The sequence below is a fragment of the Zingiber officinale genome, chromosome 10A, assembly GCF_018446385.1.
Source record: "Zingiber officinale cultivar Zhangliang chromosome 10A, Zo_v1.1, whole genome shotgun sequence".
Lineage (NCBI taxonomy): Eukaryota > Viridiplantae > Streptophyta > Magnoliopsida > Zingiberales > Zingiberaceae > Zingiber > Zingiber officinale.
In genome coordinates, this window is record NC_056004.1 from 34,346,709 (window position 1) to 34,365,448 (window position 18,740).

Below are 18,740 nucleotides of genomic sequence, written 5' to 3' on the forward strand. Positions count from 1 at the left end.
TGAAATATTTAGCCGATTACATCCAAGATTAATATGTTTAAAAAAATTAGATATCTGATTAAAAATATATATATTTTTTTCTCATATAATTTGTTATGTTCTAATCATTATAGGGCTCTCCGCCCGTCTTCTTTTATTTATATATATATATATATATGTTTTTCATTAATATGAAAAATATCTTTTTCTTTCAAAAACTGTCAAAAGAATTTTTTTTTCTTGTCATTTTTTAAATCTATTTTTTCTTCAATTTATTCATTAAATTTAGCCTGGCAACTATTGTAGGTTTGCTTTCATATATCCAAAAAATTAATTAGGAGAAGTTGGTGACCAAATCCAAATAAATAGATAGTCTCAAATGACAAAAGATGACTTGTTCATCTAAAGTATTTCAGCTGAGTAAATCATAACGATGGAACGACCTATTTAGATGGAAGGGATTTCATTCCTTAAAGAATTGTTCTCCAAGGATTCAATCCTTGCTTACCATCCAAATCCGTACTAAATGTAATTATTTAAGGAAAATGATTTACTCGTGAGATTTGATGAAGGCATATACAACGAGCTTGAGCTTCTATGATTCATTCTTGTGCATCATACTCAGCATTTGCTTAAAATGAAAACTCAAGTATTTTGATTTGTTGACTGTCAATAAAAAAAAATCTATGTTTTGATAATTGAAAAAATATATATATATAAATGATTCAAAAGAAAAAGAGCAACAGGCATATAATATATTTTATAGCTATCAAGATCTACAAGACCAAGGGCTGTCTGCCACTTCAGTCAGTACTCGATCTTCGCGTGTCTTCAAAACAAGCAAAAGGTTCATTTTCTGTCCCATCCAAACCCATGGAATTCGCAAAACCATCAGCCCACTGCTGCCCATAAATACCGACTCATCGCCCCCATCTCCATCTCCCAAAACTCACTTCAACCTTCTTCTTCTTCCACTCTAGTAAACACAATTCAATCGACCGATGGCTCCGGTCACTCTTGCGTCAATAGATCAGAAGCTGGCCATGGCCAAGCGCTGCTCTCATGGTATTCTATAATTAACCTGCTTTTTCATGCAGCTTCATTATTGCCTACGTTAAGAATTTCACTTCTTTCATGGCAGAGGGGGTTGTTGCAGGCGCCAAGGCCGCCGCCGTCGCAGGCGTCGCTGCTGCCGTGCCCACCGTAAGCACTAAGCAGTGCAGCAATTGATGCAAACAAATTTAGTGTTTTCTTCCTGCTTAATTTATTAACTTTGTTTTCTTAACTCGGGCAAACAAGTTGGCCAGCGTTAGGATGCTACCATGGGCGAAGTACCACCTCAATCCTACGGCACAAGCACTCATCATTTCCACAGGTCCGTTCGCCATTTCATCTCGTAAACACTCTCAGAGATGTTGGTTATTTTCAGACATTTCAATACTTTGAGATCGATGTTGGCGGATGCAGCTGCTGGATTGGCTTACTTCGTAGTCGCAGACAAGACGGTGCTGGCGCAAGCCAGGAAGAACTCCTTCAAGGATGCTTGATTATGAGCAGGAAAGCTATGGATCTTCTGAAAGGAAATCGGCAGGGGAAAAAAAGCTCTTTCAGTAGCAAAAATAAATTAGTGTGAAATATGTATCCTGTGAATGGACGAGAAGATGATTATGAATATAATAATTCAGGAAGATATTAATACTTTAGTCTTTGATTCCTATTCTGAAACGGAGATAAATATATATTACAGATGAAGGAACTTCGCCCTTTATATTATTTTTATCATCAGAAATTTATCTTTTATGTTATTTTTACTACAATAATTAATACTTTGCCGATTGCTTCAACCTCAAAACGTGGAATCTTTGTTAATCTGAAGAAATGAAGCTCATTGACGCCTGTATCTCTTCCAGAGTTCTTCCCTTGGTTTCTGGTACCAGACGCTCCACAAATACAATGGTAAGGCCACAAATGCTCGAAAATATGAAAAAGGTACCTGTCAAGATAAACAATTAAGTCATGTGTAATCACGTAGATGTTTAAAAAATGAAAAATAAAAAAACTCCCACCCGAGAACCATGATTCGTTCAAAAATATATAAATAATATATTTTGGTTAAACATAAGGGCAAAATCATGTGAACTATCTTCGTGAAGTTTTAATAGACTTCCTTTTTTTTTTAATGAAAGTAAGCTTCATTAGACCTTTTTTTTAATCAATAAAAATTTTTATGGGTTTTTTTTTCACTTTTATGTAAAATGACAGAAAATGTTATTGTCAATAGGATTGAAATGATAGTCTATTAACTCAAAGTAATTGAATAATCCAGAAGTGTATAATTTTTTTTCCTTGAGGTTTGTTTTGCCTCTATTAATGATGTAAAATTAAGATTGATAAATTTCTTTTAGAAGATCAGGAGATCATTTGCTCTTTTGTGACTTACAATGCTGGGAAAAAACCACGATTCACCCAGTTTAGAAACATCGTTGAACTTCACCCACCTAAAGTGCACAAATCTAGTGGTACTTTAAAGTTGACTTAACGGGATCCTCCAGCTTTCAATATTCCTCTTTGGTGTTTTCCTACTTTTTGAGAAAATAATAAACCTCCTTACACAACTTATAGAATTACTCAGAACTTTTTTGCTTTCTACATTTTGAATGTAAACTTTTTTTTTAATCTATCTTAAATTTCCTTTTCCAGTGTATGATGTTGGTATATGTTGAAAATATGGTTTGACATTGAGTTGAGGGTGTGGTCACAACATATGAGAGTGTTGTTCTCCCATTTGCCTTTTGCTCATGTTGACTCTAAAGGTTTCTCCATTGTCAAGTTTGGGAGTGTTGAGGGCATAGACGACCTTCAAAGTTGTAAGAAGAAGATGCATCCTCTTTGCCATCACTTAAAATTGTAATCATCCAACCTCTCTAATATGATAAGACTTCCCATCTCTTTGATCATCAAGATATTATCTTACAGGAAAAAAAAAACACTTATGAATGTAGAAAAATGGTATTGCCTCGAATCAGAATGATAGTTTTCCAACTTATAGCAATAAGTATGTGGTCATCTTTCTTTAAACTTAATTCACCCCACCAATGATGAGCAACTAAGGTTCAAATATTTTTCTCATTAGCAGGAGCTTTGTGCACCACCTTTTTTTTATGTGACATGATCGCTACTCTTATGTGATTTAGCAATAAGATTTGCATTGCAAAGAAAGAGATCGCCATTCAGGAATCTATTGGTTGAAGTGCACAAATATGATGGCTGTATGTTAGAACCACAACTGTGAAGTGAGGTTGACTATGAATTCAATTGAATTTGAGTTTACCTAGCCCATAATAGACCCTTAATCTCACAACTCCGTACTCCTTGGTTGAGCTATGTCTCTTGAGCTATACTCATCCTAATTTGTTTGGGGTACTTGGATCACTTAAACAATTAAGATCACGCACTCAAAGTATTAGACCGGTAGCTTGAACCACTTGGGTTGAAATAAGTTAGTGCATAATACTAACTGGTGAATCAGCCATACAGACAATCATATATGGTAAATTAAACTTTTGACTTAGGCGCAAAATGCAATGTGCCAATAAAGTGCTTATATTGCACCTCATGTGCGTCTGCATCATAATTTCTATAAGTACATCTATATTTAAATGTCACAAGCTTCCTCCCAAATCAAAAGATATATGGTGGCTTAACTCATTTCACTTTTTTAAAGACATAACTTTGCAGGCAGATGATATTTAAATGACCTAAACTTAATCTAAAATTTAGATGTAGAACTAAATTCCTTATCGTGTTTTGAGAATATTTTTTAAAATTTTGAAAAATTCCAGCATAAAATGGAAGTACCTAGTATGCTTAATTACCTGCTGAGTTCCACATCATGAGAAAGTTAAAACCAAATGAGATAACCCATGAACCAGCCCAGCTAACGAAGGTCACAAGGCTTCCTGCGGTTCCTTTCATGTTCAGCGGAAATATCTGCGACCAAAGTCTCAATTACGACAAGCTGCTTCAATAACAATAATTTTTAGGTAATTTTTAAAACGATCCCAACTTTTAATACTTTTTAAACTACTCCTCAAACTTTTAATAATGCCAAAATGCCTTCTAAATTTTCTATTTTATATCAAAATCAATAAAAACCTTAAAACGGCATTTTGACATTTATAAAATTTCAAGAGGTATTTTGAAAAGGATGTAAAGATTGGAGGGCATTTTAAAAATTACCCTCGATTTTCAGTTCCTTTTGTTCAAGTAAATCACCTCTGACATAATAACCCATGGTATTGCCCCCATACCCAATGAGAACGATCCAGTATATATCTGATATGAAGAAACAAAATGCCAGTCTGAATAATATAAATAGAATTTAAAAGAAAAGTTATAATGAAACAAGATTGAAATACCAAAATGCCACCCAGAGCAAGCGCGGTGGTCAAGTCCTTTGGAAAGTCATGGTCCTGTTGCACTTGAGAAATGAATGAGATTTCTTTTTTGACATTAATAAAGAGAGTTCTCGATTCAAGTGAAGACCTTCAATAGGAATACTATAGCAACGAGGAAACAACCTACACACGTTCCTGCAGCAGAAACCTGAAATCAAAAGTGGTAAAGACATGAGTTAATATGCAGATCATTTTTAAGGAAAAGGAAAGAGAAATCTGAGCTGAAATATATTGCTTATATTTTCTTGCCATTAGAAGTGGTCTCCTCCCTGATCTATCCATTAAAATCACGCCTAATGTAGTCATTGGAATCTGCAACTAGCAATTCAGTTATAATGTATTTGATAAAGAAAACAGAAATTTCATAAAGGATATACCTGCACTGCAACCATAGCAATCATTCCAGTATTACCGGATGAAAAACCTGGTAAGATCATAGAGTTTGCGTGCATTTGTGATTATGTCTCTCAACTTTTCTTTAAAAAAGGAGGCATGGAAAATTTGTATTATATGAACTTTTTGAAAAAGTTCAAACTCAAAAATAATAATTTAGTTTGAGTTTCTTTTGTTATATCAATTTATGAAGATTTACATATAAAAAATTGCCGCCGCCACTAGTTTAGGACTTTCAGTGCATTCATCACATTCTTCTCAAGAAAATGAAAATACTGCTTCTAAATTTTCAGAAGCAAAATTTTAAATGACCTTGACTGACAATGCCAAATTTTAAGTATGACAAATAAACAATTTTGGACCCATTCTAGCCTGTGCGTTAAAGGATGCATCCTGTGCTCCAAAGGCCGCAGGAATATGATGGCTTGGATTCGCCTTCATAGAGATCCACAATAGTTTCATTCTCAAAAATAAGAATCATAAAAAAAAACTTTGGATAAAACCCATACAAAAGATTAGAAGTCCCATTTATTGTCTAGGATGAGGCAATATAGTTAAATTCACAATTATAGTTTGGAGGGACATTAATACTTTACCTGCTGACACGAATATTTCACTTGCATAAAAGTGTATAGCATTAACTCCTCCAAATTGTTGGAGTATCATAAGGCCAACTCCGACCTGGTTAATAAATTTGAACGAGAAAATATCAAGATAACTTAAAGCATTGACCAGTTTTGCTGAACAAGAACCTTACAATGACTGCATGAAGGTATATCTTCTGAAACAAGTCCACAATGCTGGACTGAGGAAGCCGTTGAAGACTTACTGTGAACTCCTAAATGGCCAATGTTAGATCATTTCTTATATTCCAGAAGCTATTATATGCTATGTAACCATTTGAAGTCAAATATAGTACCATTATCTCCTCTGCTTCTTGAGAGACATCAGAGTGTTTTCCCCTTAGCCTTTTTAAGACAGCTACAAACTCCTGATGACTACCAACCATAGCCTGCAAAGAGTTTGAACTTGTACTTCAATGCCAAGTAAAGTTTGATGTCCTTACATTTTGATATTTGAAACCAATAATCTATCCCTGACAACATTTAGCTAAGCCTTAAAACGGAAGAATCTTGAAAACTTCAATCACTGCTAGGAAGACTCCTGTATTTCTACTTTATTTTTGTTTTAAAAATTTAACGTGTAACAATAGAAAAGTAATAATAAGCTCTCTCTGCAGAATGTGTATAAGATTGAGAACCAAATATTGCAAACAAAAAAAAAATCCTAAACATAAGAACTCAAAAAGGACGTTAATCTAGGAAATGCAATTGTTGGATCCATATGGTAACAAGATAAAATCTGTTCAACACTCAAGATAAAATCTGTTCAAAGGGGAAGGTAACGAGACAAGAGTAGTTGAATTAGATATTTCCTATTTTTAGAATATCCTTAAAAAAACAATATTATTTTTAGAATATTGGTTTAAGACATTATTGTAATTATCAAAGTGAGCTACTTTAATAGAAGAGTTCATACTACACTGACATATAATTACCTACTTGTTACTTACCCTTTTGATTTCATACATACAATCCCTTTTGCTCCTGCCTCCAAATTCTCTTGAGGTCAGTGCTAATTGAGTCAGATCAAGTTATTAAGCAATGCCCTAAGACATACAATGCTGTTGGTGTTGGACTTTCAAGGAGTTCACTCAGTCAGACTTCTCAAGGCTTCTTCATTATATTTTCCTTTTTGTTTCTGCTATTTATGTTTTCATGAGTTGAAGAGATATCTTTAGCAGTTTCTTTTATAATGCCATGTTAATTATTATTATTTGTGTTACTGGCCATTGTGCCATTATTGGGCTCAATGCTGGAACTAGTATTAGGTTGTGAGACATCTCACACATTTTTAATGCTACGACAACATGGGTCAATGATCAACAATTTATCATCGATGGGGTTGTCTCCTCACTTAGTGAATCCTATCCCATCCATGGGAAAGGGACCACTTGGGTCATGCCAATAGTGTACAAGGGATAACATGTTCTCAAGAGGTGCAGCTTGTTGGAAATTCTGTCATTAAAGTCAAAAATATGCAAATCAAGAAAAACAGGAAAGGATTATATGTCAAATATTAGCTTTAATTAGTTTCCTTATTATTTAGTTTCCTTTATATTAGTTTCCTTTCTATTGTAAATTCTCTCTATAAATAAAAGAGCCTTGTACCTATTCTTTTGTGTAAAAGAAATTATTTTTTCCTCATTTTCTGAGTTGGTATCAGAACAACGATAAAATTGTAGTAGCCATGTCAGAAGTTAATCAAGGAGAGAAGAATTGTGGAATTCGTATTGCCAATGAAGCCGACTCAGGTCCCTTCAACAAAGAGCAGACGGATCAACTCTTGAAGCTAATAAAATCCAACTTCTCATCTGGTATTCCTAGTATTTCCTTGGCACAAACAGGTAGCAATCCTAAAGCTCTCTTCTGTTTAAACTCCTCTCCGTGGATCATAGATTCGGGAGCCACAGACCACGTGTCTGGTTGCTCTCACTTATTTGATACTTATTTCCCTTGTTCTGGAAACGAGAAAATTAGAATTGGCGATTGTAGTTTTTCACCTATTGTAGGAAAAGGACTTATTAAACTGACCGAACAAATTAATCTCAATTCTGTTCTTCATGTTCCTAAATTAGCCTGCAACCTTTTGTCTGTTAATAAATTATCTAAAGATTCTAATTGTCGTATTATATTTCTTGAATCACATTGCGAATTTCAGGACCAAAACTCGGGATGATGATTAGAAGTGCTACTCTGATTGAAAACTAATTTCAAACCAAAATTTATATTTTACATTCTGACAATAGAACAGAATATTTTAATGAGGTCTTGGGTGATTTTTTAAACGAAAAAGGCATTTTTCATCAATCCCCTTCTAAAATAAAATGGCATTGCATAATGAAAAAATAAATATTTACTTGAAGTAACATATGTCATAATGTTTTATATGAATATTCCTGAATATTTATGGGGTGAAGCAATTTTAACAGCCTATTATTTGATAAATAGGATGGCTACTAAGGTGTTAGAATGCAAAACACCTCTTGATTGTCTTAAAAAAAAATTTCCTGATTTGCCGGTCAAAGTTTTTGGATGTACTGTCAATGTTCATGTTCCATGTCAATTTCGTTCAAAACTTGAACCACGTGCTATAAAATACGTATTATTGGGTTATTCGTCAAACAAAAAGGGGTATAAGTGTTTCAATCCTCAAATAATTTTTTTTTGCGCATGCATGTGTCTTTTTTAGAAACAAAACCCTATTTTACCAAAAATTCTCTTCATGGGGCAACAAGTGAAGAAAAAGACAATTCTTTTGGACATTTCTATCCCACTTCCTAATATCATTTTTTCACACAATCTTGAAAATAATCACCTACCTCTAGTGCTTAGTGTTGGAAACTCTCGATCAGGAGGAGAAATATTACAAACTGATCTCCAAGATCTGAATTTTGAGCTTCAGGTATATAATAGGAAAAGATTTCATCTGAAGAATAAAGACTCGAATGTCAAGCTTGCACAACACCAGTCTGAAAATCCAAGCTTTGGCACTAAAATTTCAAGTAACCCTATTCTAAGTCCAGCTTTGATTCCCCCTATTATGTCTAATTCTTCACCTACTATTCCTGATCTTAATGTTCCTATAGCAATTAGAAAAGGTGTCCAAAATTGCACTAATCATCCTATTACAAATTATCTTTCCTATCAAAGACCGTAAAAAAAAACATAAAGTTTTCACTTCTAGGATTTCACACTTGTTTGTTTCAAGGAATATACAGGAAGCGTTGGATGATCCGAGTTGGAATTTAGCAGTCATGGAAGAGATGATGCTTTAAGGAGAAGTGGCACTTGGGAGATAGTTGATCTACCCAAAGGTAAGAAATTGGGTGTAAATGGATGTTTACCATAAAATGTAAAGTTGATGGAAGCATTGAAAGGTATAAGGCTAAACAAGTGGTCAAAGGCTTCACTCAGACTTACGGGATTGACTATCAAGAGACTTTTGCTCCAGTTGTTAAGATAAACTCTATCAGAATTCTGTTGTCTCTTACATTAAACTCAGATTGGCCTCTACATCAACTTGACATTAAAAACACATTTCTCAATGGTGATCTAGAAGAGGTGTTCATGAGTCTACCACCTGGATTTGAGAAGAGACTTGGTGAAAAGGTGTGCAAATTAAATAAGACATTATATGGACTCAAACAGTCACCAAGAGCATGGTTTGAACACTTTGGAAAGGCTGTTGTTAGTTATGGCTTCGAGTCAAGCAGATCACACAATATTTTATAAACATTCAAAAAAAACGGTAAAGTGTTGTTTTGATTGTTTACGTTGATGATATTATCTTAACTGGCAATGATGAAACAGAATTAGCAGTCCTAAAGAAGAGACTCGCAAAAGAGTTTCACATTAAAGATTTGGGAGTCCTCAAGTATTTCCTCGGAATGGAATTTGTATGATCAAGGAAGGTATATTTGTTAATCAAAGAAAATATATTCTTGATCTCCTTGGAGAAACAAGTTTGCTGAGGTGTAAAATGGTTGAGACTCCGATTGAGCCTAACTTGAAGTTACAAGCTGCTAGGGCTGGAAAAGTAAAGAGCAGGGACCTTTATCAAAGACTCGTAGGAAAATTGATCTACTTGTCTCATACGCTGCCTGATATCACTTTCACAGTTAGCATGATAAGTCAATTCATGCACTCAATAGGAGCAGAACATTTCGAGGTCGTCTATAGGATATTAAGATATTTTAAAGAGACTCTAGGGATAGGTTTATTATTCAAGAAACATAGACATCTTCAACTTGAAGTCTATAGGGAGTGTTACGGACAAGAGATCAACATCAGGCTACTGTTCCTTTGTTGGTGGGAACCTAGTTACGAAGCAAAGTAAAAAACAAAATGTGGTAGCCAAAAGTAGTGCTGAAGCAAAATTCAGAGTTGTTGCCCATGGAATCTATGAGGTGATGCAGATCAAAAGAATTCTTGGGGAATTGAAGTTTTCTTACTCAACTCCTATAAAGGTTTATTGTGATAATAAAGTTGCTATTTCCATAGCTCATAATCTTGTTCTTCATGATCGCACAAAGCATATAGAAGTAGATAAACATTTCATCAAAGAGAAAATCAACATTGGAATAATATGCATGACATATCTTCCAACAAATGAAAAATTAGCTGATGTATTAACGAAGGAACTACACAAGAAACAATTCGATAAGCTGACTAGCAAGCCGGCTATGGAAGATATCTACAAACCATCTTGAAGGGGAGTGTTAGAAATTCTGTCATTAAAGTCAAAGATATGCAAATCGGGAAAAATAGAAAAGGATAATATATCAAATATTAGCTTTAATTAGTTTCCTTATTATTTAGTTTCTTTTTTATTAGTTTCCTTTTATTGTAAATTCTCTCTATAAACAAGAGAGCCTTGTGCCTATTCTTTTGTGTAAAAGAAACTATTTCTTCCTCATTTTCTGTGCTAGTTAAATACCATCAGTTAAATTCAATGGTCATTTATCCCGATCGCAAGTAAATCTACATGTAAAAATCAGAAAGCCTTGTGATTGAGAGTGAAGAAAACTTGGTAAGAAAGCCAACATGTCATTGCTCGAAACAATCTCTGAGCAGCGTACAAAAGATTTAACTATTTTATATTCACTTTAGTTCTCCAGAAGCAAATATGAAGGTTGGTCTCTCAAGAAATTAGATGGCGGCATGCTCATCTACTTAGTACTACATATTGATTTAAGAAAAGGGCAACTGCACGAAGCTCCCGCCAATGTGGAGTCTCGAGGAATGATCTATTATACATAGCCTTAGCCTGCATTGCAAGAGGTTGTTTCCGTGACTCAGTGAACAAAGCTCCTGCCAACGCCAATGTGGCCCTCCCCCCCCCGAAATGGTCTTTATATGCAGGTTTATGCTGCATTGCAAGAGGTTATTTCCATGATTCAAACCTGTGACCTCTAGGTCACACGACCATTGCGCCAATGCTCCCCTTCAGTACTACATATTGATTATTGTCTATAAATAATGAAGTGAAAATTTTACATTGTGTACAGAAGACTTTTGACATGAATATTTGAAATGGATATGGAGTGGAGCTTAGGCAAGCTGCTACTTGATTAACAACACTACATCAAGAAGGTATTAAAATTATTTAATGCCAGATGTCATTCAACGCACTATTAGAAAGAATTCAAACTAATAAACGTGGTACATAATCGTCTCAGGAGATTGAATGAATGCACCCATCCATTATGGTTAATGTGTTAGGAGTATGATATATGTCATAATCAAGTTAAAAATAGATCATATAGGCATTATTAGCATACACAGATGATGAAACTAGGGAAGCGACACTGATAGGCATTGGAGTAGATTAAGCAACAAGAAAGTACAGAAGAATGTTTGCAATTTGGCAGATCAAGAATGATCTACAGGGCTATGTAGGGTTGATCTATCTTGCAGCAGATCCAGACAAGAGATCACGAAAAGATGATGTTCACGCTTAGTAGATATGATATTGTTAGGCATTGCTCTCTATAGGCTATAGTTATTGTTTACTAAGACTGGTGATATTAGATGCAGCAAAGAAAGCAATCCATGCAAAGGGCTTGGTCAATGAATTTAGTGTTTTTCTAAGTGAATTTCACATAGTTGACTAAGGATAATTAAGAGGACCAGACACAGATAGTATCACTTTATGTTTTATGCATGATGTGAGATTTTGAGGTGAAGCTTCTGTAGGATCATCGTATATGATAACCTCTAATAATTTAACGGAGTCTCTTTTGAGCATTAACATCTTACACTGCTATTTCCTATTTGGTTGGTGTACATTACAACAGCTATCCTATGGGGTGCATTAGCAAAGAGTTGATTGCACTGGTCTTTTGCCTACTATTAAAGGGTAGTCCGGTGCACGAAGCTCTCACTATGCGGGGTCCCGGGGAAGGATCCATTGTACACAGTCTTACCCTGCTTTTTGCAAGAGGCTATTTCCAGGATTCGAACCCGTGACCTTTTGGTCACAAAGCAACAACTTTACCGTTGCTCCAAGGCTCCCCTTCAACTTTCCGTGTCTTTTGCCTACTATTGTGCCACTCAAATGTATCTCACCTACTCAATAAAATTTTTTGAAGTGTTGTGTCAGTTGACACTTCTGAAGTATATGTTTACCCCTTCTAGAGTGTGTAGAGCTATCATGTAGAGGAAGTGTATGTATCGAGGTGTTGTTGAAGTGCATGTACTGAGGTGTTGTGATATCTGACCGCTCAATTTTAGACCCTTTAGTCAAGCAGGTTAGATCCATACTAGTAAAATTAAGGTATTTTAAAATGGTATGCTAATTGCTGGGTTGCCAACACTTAAGAGGTGGGCATATTAGTTTAGACTAGATTCATATGTAGAACAATTGGATAATCAAATTGCAATACTAGATAGAAGTAGGGCTAAGCAAACGGTTCAAAACCGAACTGACCGATTAAATCGTAACCAAAAAAACCGAATTTTTTTCGAACTGACCGGATAAAATATCAGTTAATCCGATCGAAAACCTAATTAACCAAACTGTAGTGGTGGTTTTAAAAAACCAACACTATGGTGCCAGCACCACTATGATGCTGCTCGGTTCAGTTGATAATATAAATTTATTCGATTTAACTGAATTACGAGTTTTAAAATTGAAACCGAACCAAATTACCTGAAAAATATATATATATTTTTAAATAAATTTCCAAAATAACCATACAGAATTTTTAAATTTGGTCGGTTAATTCAGTTTAACCGAACTTTTGCTCACCCTTAGATAGAAGCAGATCAACCTATTTGGTCAAGGTTGACAGATAGCAAGTGGTATCAAAAGAAGGCAACAAGCTCATTAAATCATCACACACCACGCTCATCACCCCCTCAACATTTCATCAGTAACATGTGTGGTTCAAGGTTTGTAGTGGCGCTAATGTAGGTTTCCTATAAATACATGCATCGCATGTGTATCAAGATATAAATCAGTGAGGTAACTAGGAAGTGCGAGAAGAATCATAGTCATGTAAGAGGAATCATCATAGCCCTCCATCAGTGTGGCTATTGCACCTTTTCCTGTTTTCTCTCCATCATGATATCTTTTGTTAATGGTTTTTCTCCCCTAAAGATCATCACATAAATCATTTTAACTGTTTTTTCTCATTCTGTATTTATGACCCCTCATTCTTTATATCATATAGGTATTAGGGTGATCCTAAGTAGTTTAGGTCTGTAAAAACCACCATAAGTTTGATGAAATGACCACTTACTCCTAGAGCACCAACCCATACTTCTATAACAGCTTGAAGCCTTGAACTATGAAGAGTGCGTGGAAAATAAATTCATTGAGGTATGAATACTCTTAGACTTGATGACAATCTATAGTTTAATACTCATTAACACTTCTAACTCTTAGTTGTGAAATAAGGAATCCATTGAGGCCTATGTACTTAGACCTGAATATTAGTTTCATTTCAAAACTGTAATTGATGTTCAATTTACTAACCAGCCATCGCGGAGATTCTGGAATAAAGAAGAGACTCATTAACTGCAGAAAACATGGAAATGTACCTGAAGCAGAAAATATTAGGTCAATCAACTTCAAGATACACTTGTTAGGAAAGAAATGAGGTTGAAGACCTAATGCATTCATTAGGTGGGAAAAGTACAAGCTATTAGTAGAAACTAGTGAACCCAACACACAAAAGCACTCTAGTTCAGTACCCCAATTAAGTGTTCATACAGGCAAAAGATAAAAAGTTAAAAACTAAAAGAGGCAAGTACTAAGTTGAAGGTAAGAAGTAAGGTAGTTCGGTGTAATAAATAGTGCAGTATTGTCACTTGTGTGCAGGTTGAAGTCTTCATTGGCAATTTTTAGAAGCATACGGCAAGCCATGAATAATTGCAGCCAAAGGAGAAGCGGATCTCTACTCGACAGGTAGTTAATCTTCAAAATGTGGGTCCGAAGAAGTTGTTATTGCCTGTTTGCTGATATGCTTTTGATAGGGATCAATAATCAGAATGATAGGCCTTTTTTGTAGCCCTATATAACATAACAATGCTTTTAGAAGCATACGGCAAGCCATGAATAATTGCAGCCAAAGGAGAAGCGGATCTCTACTCGACAGGTAGTTAATCTTCAAAATGTGGGTCCGAAGAAGTTGTTATTGCCTGTTTGCTGATATGCTTTTGATAGGGATCAATAATCAGAATGATAGGCCTTTTTTGTAGCTCTATATAACATAACAATGACCAGTTAAATCTAGATTACACCTCTATGTGGAACATATAACTAGTTTACAAATCCCAAACTGCTAGATTTTTAGCGGCATGAATCTTGTCAAATGATTCAACAATTCCCAATATTAACTCTGCAATATCAAATTAGGATAAAAATTATCTTTTCTTCAGATGTTAATAGTTTTACCTATAATTGCCAGAATACGCCAAGTGAAAACAGTTCCCAACAGGTAAGCTAGTGACCCTCCACAACATATCATTAGCTGCACTAGAATTTTGTTAAAATAATATGATGCCTAAATTTAACTCTGTACTATCCAGCTTCAGAAACCTTCTTCCATTACCTGATTAACTGCAGCAAATCCTCCTCTTAAACTCTTTGGTGTTATTTCAGCAATGTACACTGGGACCTGCATTTGGAAAACAACTAAACTTCACAAATATATGCATAAAAATAAACATATGTGTATGTTGTAAGAGAGACAAGTTTGTTACAAGTACAATCATTGATAAAGCTCAGCTTAAACCCATCATCGAAATTCATCATACTTGGTGTTCCTACTACTATGGTTTGGCTACAACAAACGGTGATAAATCAAATCAAAGATCTGAGATCTACTTATATCCATATCCTATAATTGTGCTTGTCACAGGTCCAATTGTGTTAGTCTAACCTTCGTTGACAAACAAGAGTATAATGATAAATCTTTAGATTAACCAATTCAAGTATCATCCTGGAAGCAAAAGCAATATGCTCATCCAATGCAAGACGCTCATTCTAATTAAAACTCCTATTAATAAGGAATTAGTAGAAACACTGTCACTAGTAAGGTATGCTATAAGTTGAGATGGTTTTGATATTTGAGTCATTCAAGAGGAAAATTTAATTCAATTGATTATGAAAATGTTATATTCTTGTTTACCATTCTTGTTTTTTGAAGTAAATAAATCAAATGGGAGGAGATCAAAAGAGTGAGGTCAGTCCAAAACTATCTCAGCACAATACAGACCCTATTGGTCCATGCTGACCATCAACACAGCTGGACATCAAGATATTATTTGAGTTGATACAAATCAACACAACCAAAATTTTAAACCTTGGGCCAAAGGATAACAATTTAGTGTCTACACCCATAACTATTTATCATGAAAGAAACCAATTATAGCATAATCAAATTATCTTGAATGATGAGGATATAGTGACATATTTTGGATATGTCAGACTATATTTATATTCCACAAAATGACGGATGTGTCATGGCAATTTTTGACCAAAATAAAAATGAGAACAAGAAAATTAGCTTCTAATTTTATTCAGAAAACCATATTGGCTTGAGCTTACCACATAGGAAAGAAGACCGATGCCACATCCAATTAGTAATCTTCCAATATCAAGCAACCAGATACCCTTACAACAGGTAATAAGCTCATGATAATCAGTGATCATTCAAAACACAAGCATAGTGTCTAAGAACGAAACCTACATGACTACTTTTGCAGGCTTCATGGTGAATTTACACTAATAAAAAAAGTGACATAAAGCCTCAATTTCATACTCAGGGAAGAACCTTTGTTAAGAAAATAAAAGTCCATCCAGTAATACAAAGAAAATCTGAAACCGCCATTGCCTGCAATAGTCATGAATAAATAATGCATTAGTTATGTAAGTGTGGATTCTCCGATATGGATCCAGCATTGAGGGAAAAAAATAGATGTCGTTTTAACTTACACTTTTTCTTCCAATTAGATCTGCAACCCTTCCACTGAATATAGCACCTATCATTGCTCCAATTGTCAATATTGAGCCAAATAGAGAGTACTGCAGAGCCAAGTATAACATATGAATATGTGATATAAAATTGTGCTAGAAACTAATGTTTCATGTATCCCACTACACACAATGCTCACGCCATCCGTGAACCACTAAATATTCTTTCTATTTGATTCTAACACTGCACCTGTAAGTTGTTTCTCCTTTTCTTTACCCATAATTAGGTGGCCATGTGAGAAGGAAACACATACCTGGGGCAATGAAAGGTTAAGGTCGTGCATTATTCCAGACTGTGATGGTGAAGAATATCCTACCTGAAAGGACAAATAAAGAGAAAATGGAAGAATTACAGGAAGTGACCAAATAAGCAGACTTCATTTTTATGGAAAACAAAAAGTACCTAAAGTTTGCAAGGATATTTTCCGTATTTTACTGGACAAAGTACTGAAATTTTTTAATCATGACATGAGACTACATATGAACGGCAGCATGTAAAGGCCCAGTGATATTTATTACTTCAGCAACTTCTTTAGCTGCCTATGTCTAGGAATTTAGTAGAGAGTGTACCTGATTCAAATATTTAGCCAAAATTACCAGCTTTCTAGCAACGACTGGGAAGACACATTTGGTATGGCAAGTGTTCCAGATGTTGAATTATTTTTTTTTCAAGAAAAAGATATTTATTGAGCATAGACTGTTAGATCTCTAGATGAAACATCCAACCTCCATTTTTCTTAAGCATTCTGTTTAATGGATTCTTGGAGGCATTTGAAGAAACATGCACCTATCAAAGAGCATATGAACTGGCGGCATGCAATGGAAGGTGAAAACAAACACAAGATGGGGAAATGAGTTTACTCGGATAAGTAGGGCAAGTTACAAAGAAAGATAAATCAATAAGTATGGATGGTATTTATTTGATCACTATTAATCCACCTTAATTACATATGAGAACAAAAGGTAAATGAGATAGTACTGATATCTTTTACACTGTTTATAAAAATCTACAAGGATTGCTTTTCTTCTGGATAATCTACAAAAATGTGAAAACTTCTAGTGTTTAAGCAACTTCAAATATAGACTGAAATCAACTATGCATTCACAAACATAATCCCTTCTGTACTTGATATCAACCCCTAGTATAAATATATAACTAAGCTTAATACATGTTGCAAATTTAACACCTAAATGAGATCAAATTAACAGTGGGAAAATAGGCTTCTATCTAGTAGACAACTCCGAACAAGCACCTTTGACCTCTCCATTGAATAAGTTTGTTCTCAAATCTTCTTGTTGAAACCCCAAGTGTTTTCAATTTAATTATGAACCAACCTAGATATGACAGCATGCGTCGGAAAAGTTAAAATCAAAACTATTCAGTTAAGGTTCTCCATGCATTTATGGCACTTTTTTTCACATTTCTTTCGGCTTTATTCTCTAATTCCTACTTTATATCACCAGCATCCGGTCCACTCGACGAACCAACCAAATGGAAACATCTTCTGTATATTTACTTGTAAAAATTTTCAGATTCATTGGAAACCGGTGTCTGTGCTACCTAAATTTTGAACGTTCACAGAAAAGTGCATTGCTGTTAGTACTGACGAAAAGAATACTCTCGAGCTAGTTCCCAAATCAAGGAGTTGACATGCAGAGAACCACCCTTATCAATTTTCACCCTCGAATAACCACCACTGAAATAGGAAAGCTAATGATTTTATAACAGGAGATTGTTCGCATACCGACATGCCGAACTCGAAGGAACCGGAGACCGCGACGGCTGTGCTGGCGACCACCATCCATATGGAAGGCGAAGCGCTAGCCTTCTCCCTCTTCCTCTCCATCAGCGGCTTCCCCGTTTCGCCCTCTTCCTTCACTTCCATTTCGCCTTCGCAACACCGGCCGAACAACTCCAAAGAGGAACACGAAATACCTCCCTCTCTGCGATAACCTCAATATCTGTCCGTGCTAAACACCTTCGACCGCCATGTCATCGCCGGGCCCGTATTCACCGTGATTTACTCCCTCTCATACTCGTGGGGCAGGGGTGAGGGGGCCGCTGGGCGACGGGACCCGCCTTTGCAACACGAAATACCTCCCTCTCCCTTTGCGCTTATGTGCTAGTCAGTATTTCCAACCGTAGCCGTCCTGGGACGGGTTGACTGGGCACTGGGCGAACGTATTCACGAATCTCCAAGGAGACTGGAATTATCGGAAAAGGGCGCTTATGGCCCGACTAATCCTGTTCGTCATATTTGACATTGGATTTAATAATTTTAATAACACCATATTCCTCTACAACTACAGCATACAACTACAACAGCAAAATTAGAGAATATTTAGTAGAACATAGAAAGTATTTGATAGAGCTTCTAAATTGTTTTAAGACAGCGTTTGATCTATTTTTTATAGAGAATATCTTTTATATTATTTTCTATTTTTATTTTTATTTTTTGAAAAAATAGAAAATATGTTGGGGTTGTATTTTTTATATTCGTTTTCCAAAAAGAGAAAGTATTTTTTTAAGAAAACAAAAAATACGAAAAAATTATTTTTTTTAAAAAAATAAAAAATTAGAATGTTCTGAAAATGAAAATAAAAATACAAACAAAGCTCTTTAGATACTAGCTAGAAATATTTGGAGTATTTATAAATGTCAACTTCTATTTTATGTAATTTTTACTCAATTTTAAAAATTGAAAATTTATGATGTAAAATTAAAAATTAACATTTATATCCTTAATAAATTTATTATTTTACATAATTGCTATCATATTTATGATCTTAATAAATTTATCATTTTAT

General features: G+C 34.9%; 2 protein-coding genes across 3 annotated transcripts; one reads left to right on the forward strand and one right to left on the reverse strand.

The window, feature by feature from the left end:
- Positions 1-884: 884 nt before the first annotated feature.
- LOC122027041 (early nodulin-93-like) lies at positions 885-1,572 on the forward strand. Its single transcript, XM_042585840.1, has 4 exons — positions 885-1,044; positions 1,121-1,182; positions 1,279-1,354; positions 1,447-1,572. Exons 1-4 carry the CDS (start codon positions 981-983, stop codon positions 1,524-1,526), a joined length of 282 nt encoding a protein of 93 aa, XP_042441774.1. The 5' UTR covers positions 885-980; the 3' UTR covers positions 1,527-1,572.
- A 75-nt stretch (positions 1,573-1,647) lies between these two features.
- LOC122027040 (sugar transporter ERD6-like 5) lies at positions 1,648-18,042 on the reverse strand. 2 transcript variants are annotated; one of them, XM_042585839.1, is made up of 18 exons: positions 17,678-18,042; positions 16,187-16,249; positions 15,894-15,983; positions 15,733-15,792; positions 15,507-15,572; positions 14,509-14,574; positions 14,352-14,427; positions 13,431-13,495; positions 5,749-5,841; positions 5,587-5,667; positions 5,426-5,510; positions 4,814-4,860; positions 4,686-4,748; positions 4,525-4,584; positions 4,398-4,451; positions 4,255-4,314; positions 3,855-3,969; positions 1,648-1,972 (listed from the first exon to the last, which is right to left on the reverse strand). In XM_042585839.1, exons 1-18 carry the CDS (start codon positions 17,816-17,818, stop codon positions 1,845-1,847), a joined length of 1,413 nt encoding a protein of 470 aa, XP_042441773.1. In that variant the 5' UTR covers positions 17,819-18,042; the 3' UTR covers positions 1,648-1,844. The 2 variants fall into 2 exon arrangements, 1 of the variants encoding a protein (XP_042441773.1); XR_006124266.1 differs by having other exon boundaries at positions 1,945-1,972; positions 4,219-4,314.
- Between the last annotated feature and the right edge of the window lie 698 nt (positions 18,043-18,740).

Coding starts and splice junctions, on each gene's coding strand:
- LOC122027041 (XM_042585840.1), top strand. CDS start 981: ATGGCTCCGGTCACTCTTGCGTCAATAGATCAGAAGCTGGCCATGGCC. Junction 1,045..1,120: donor GGCCAAGCGCTGCTCTCATG/GTATTCTATAAT, acceptor CTTTCATGGCAG/AGGGGGTTGTTGCAGGCGCC. Junction 1,183..1,278: donor TCGCTGCTGCCGTGCCCACC/GTAAGCACTAAG, acceptor CGGGCAAACAAG/TTGGCCAGCGTTAGGATGCT.
- LOC122027040 (XM_042585839.1), bottom strand. CDS start 17,818: ATGGAAGTGAAGGAAGAGGGCGAAACGGGGAAGCCGCTGATGGAGAGG. Junction 14,575..15,506: donor TCGGTCTTCTTTCCTATGTG/GTAAGCTCAAGC, acceptor TTCCAAATGCAG/GTCCCAGTGTACATTGCTGA. Junction 4,452..4,524: donor CTATAGTATTCCTATTGAAG/GTCTTCACTTGA, acceptor CAAGTGCAACAG/GACCATGACTTTCCAAAGGA.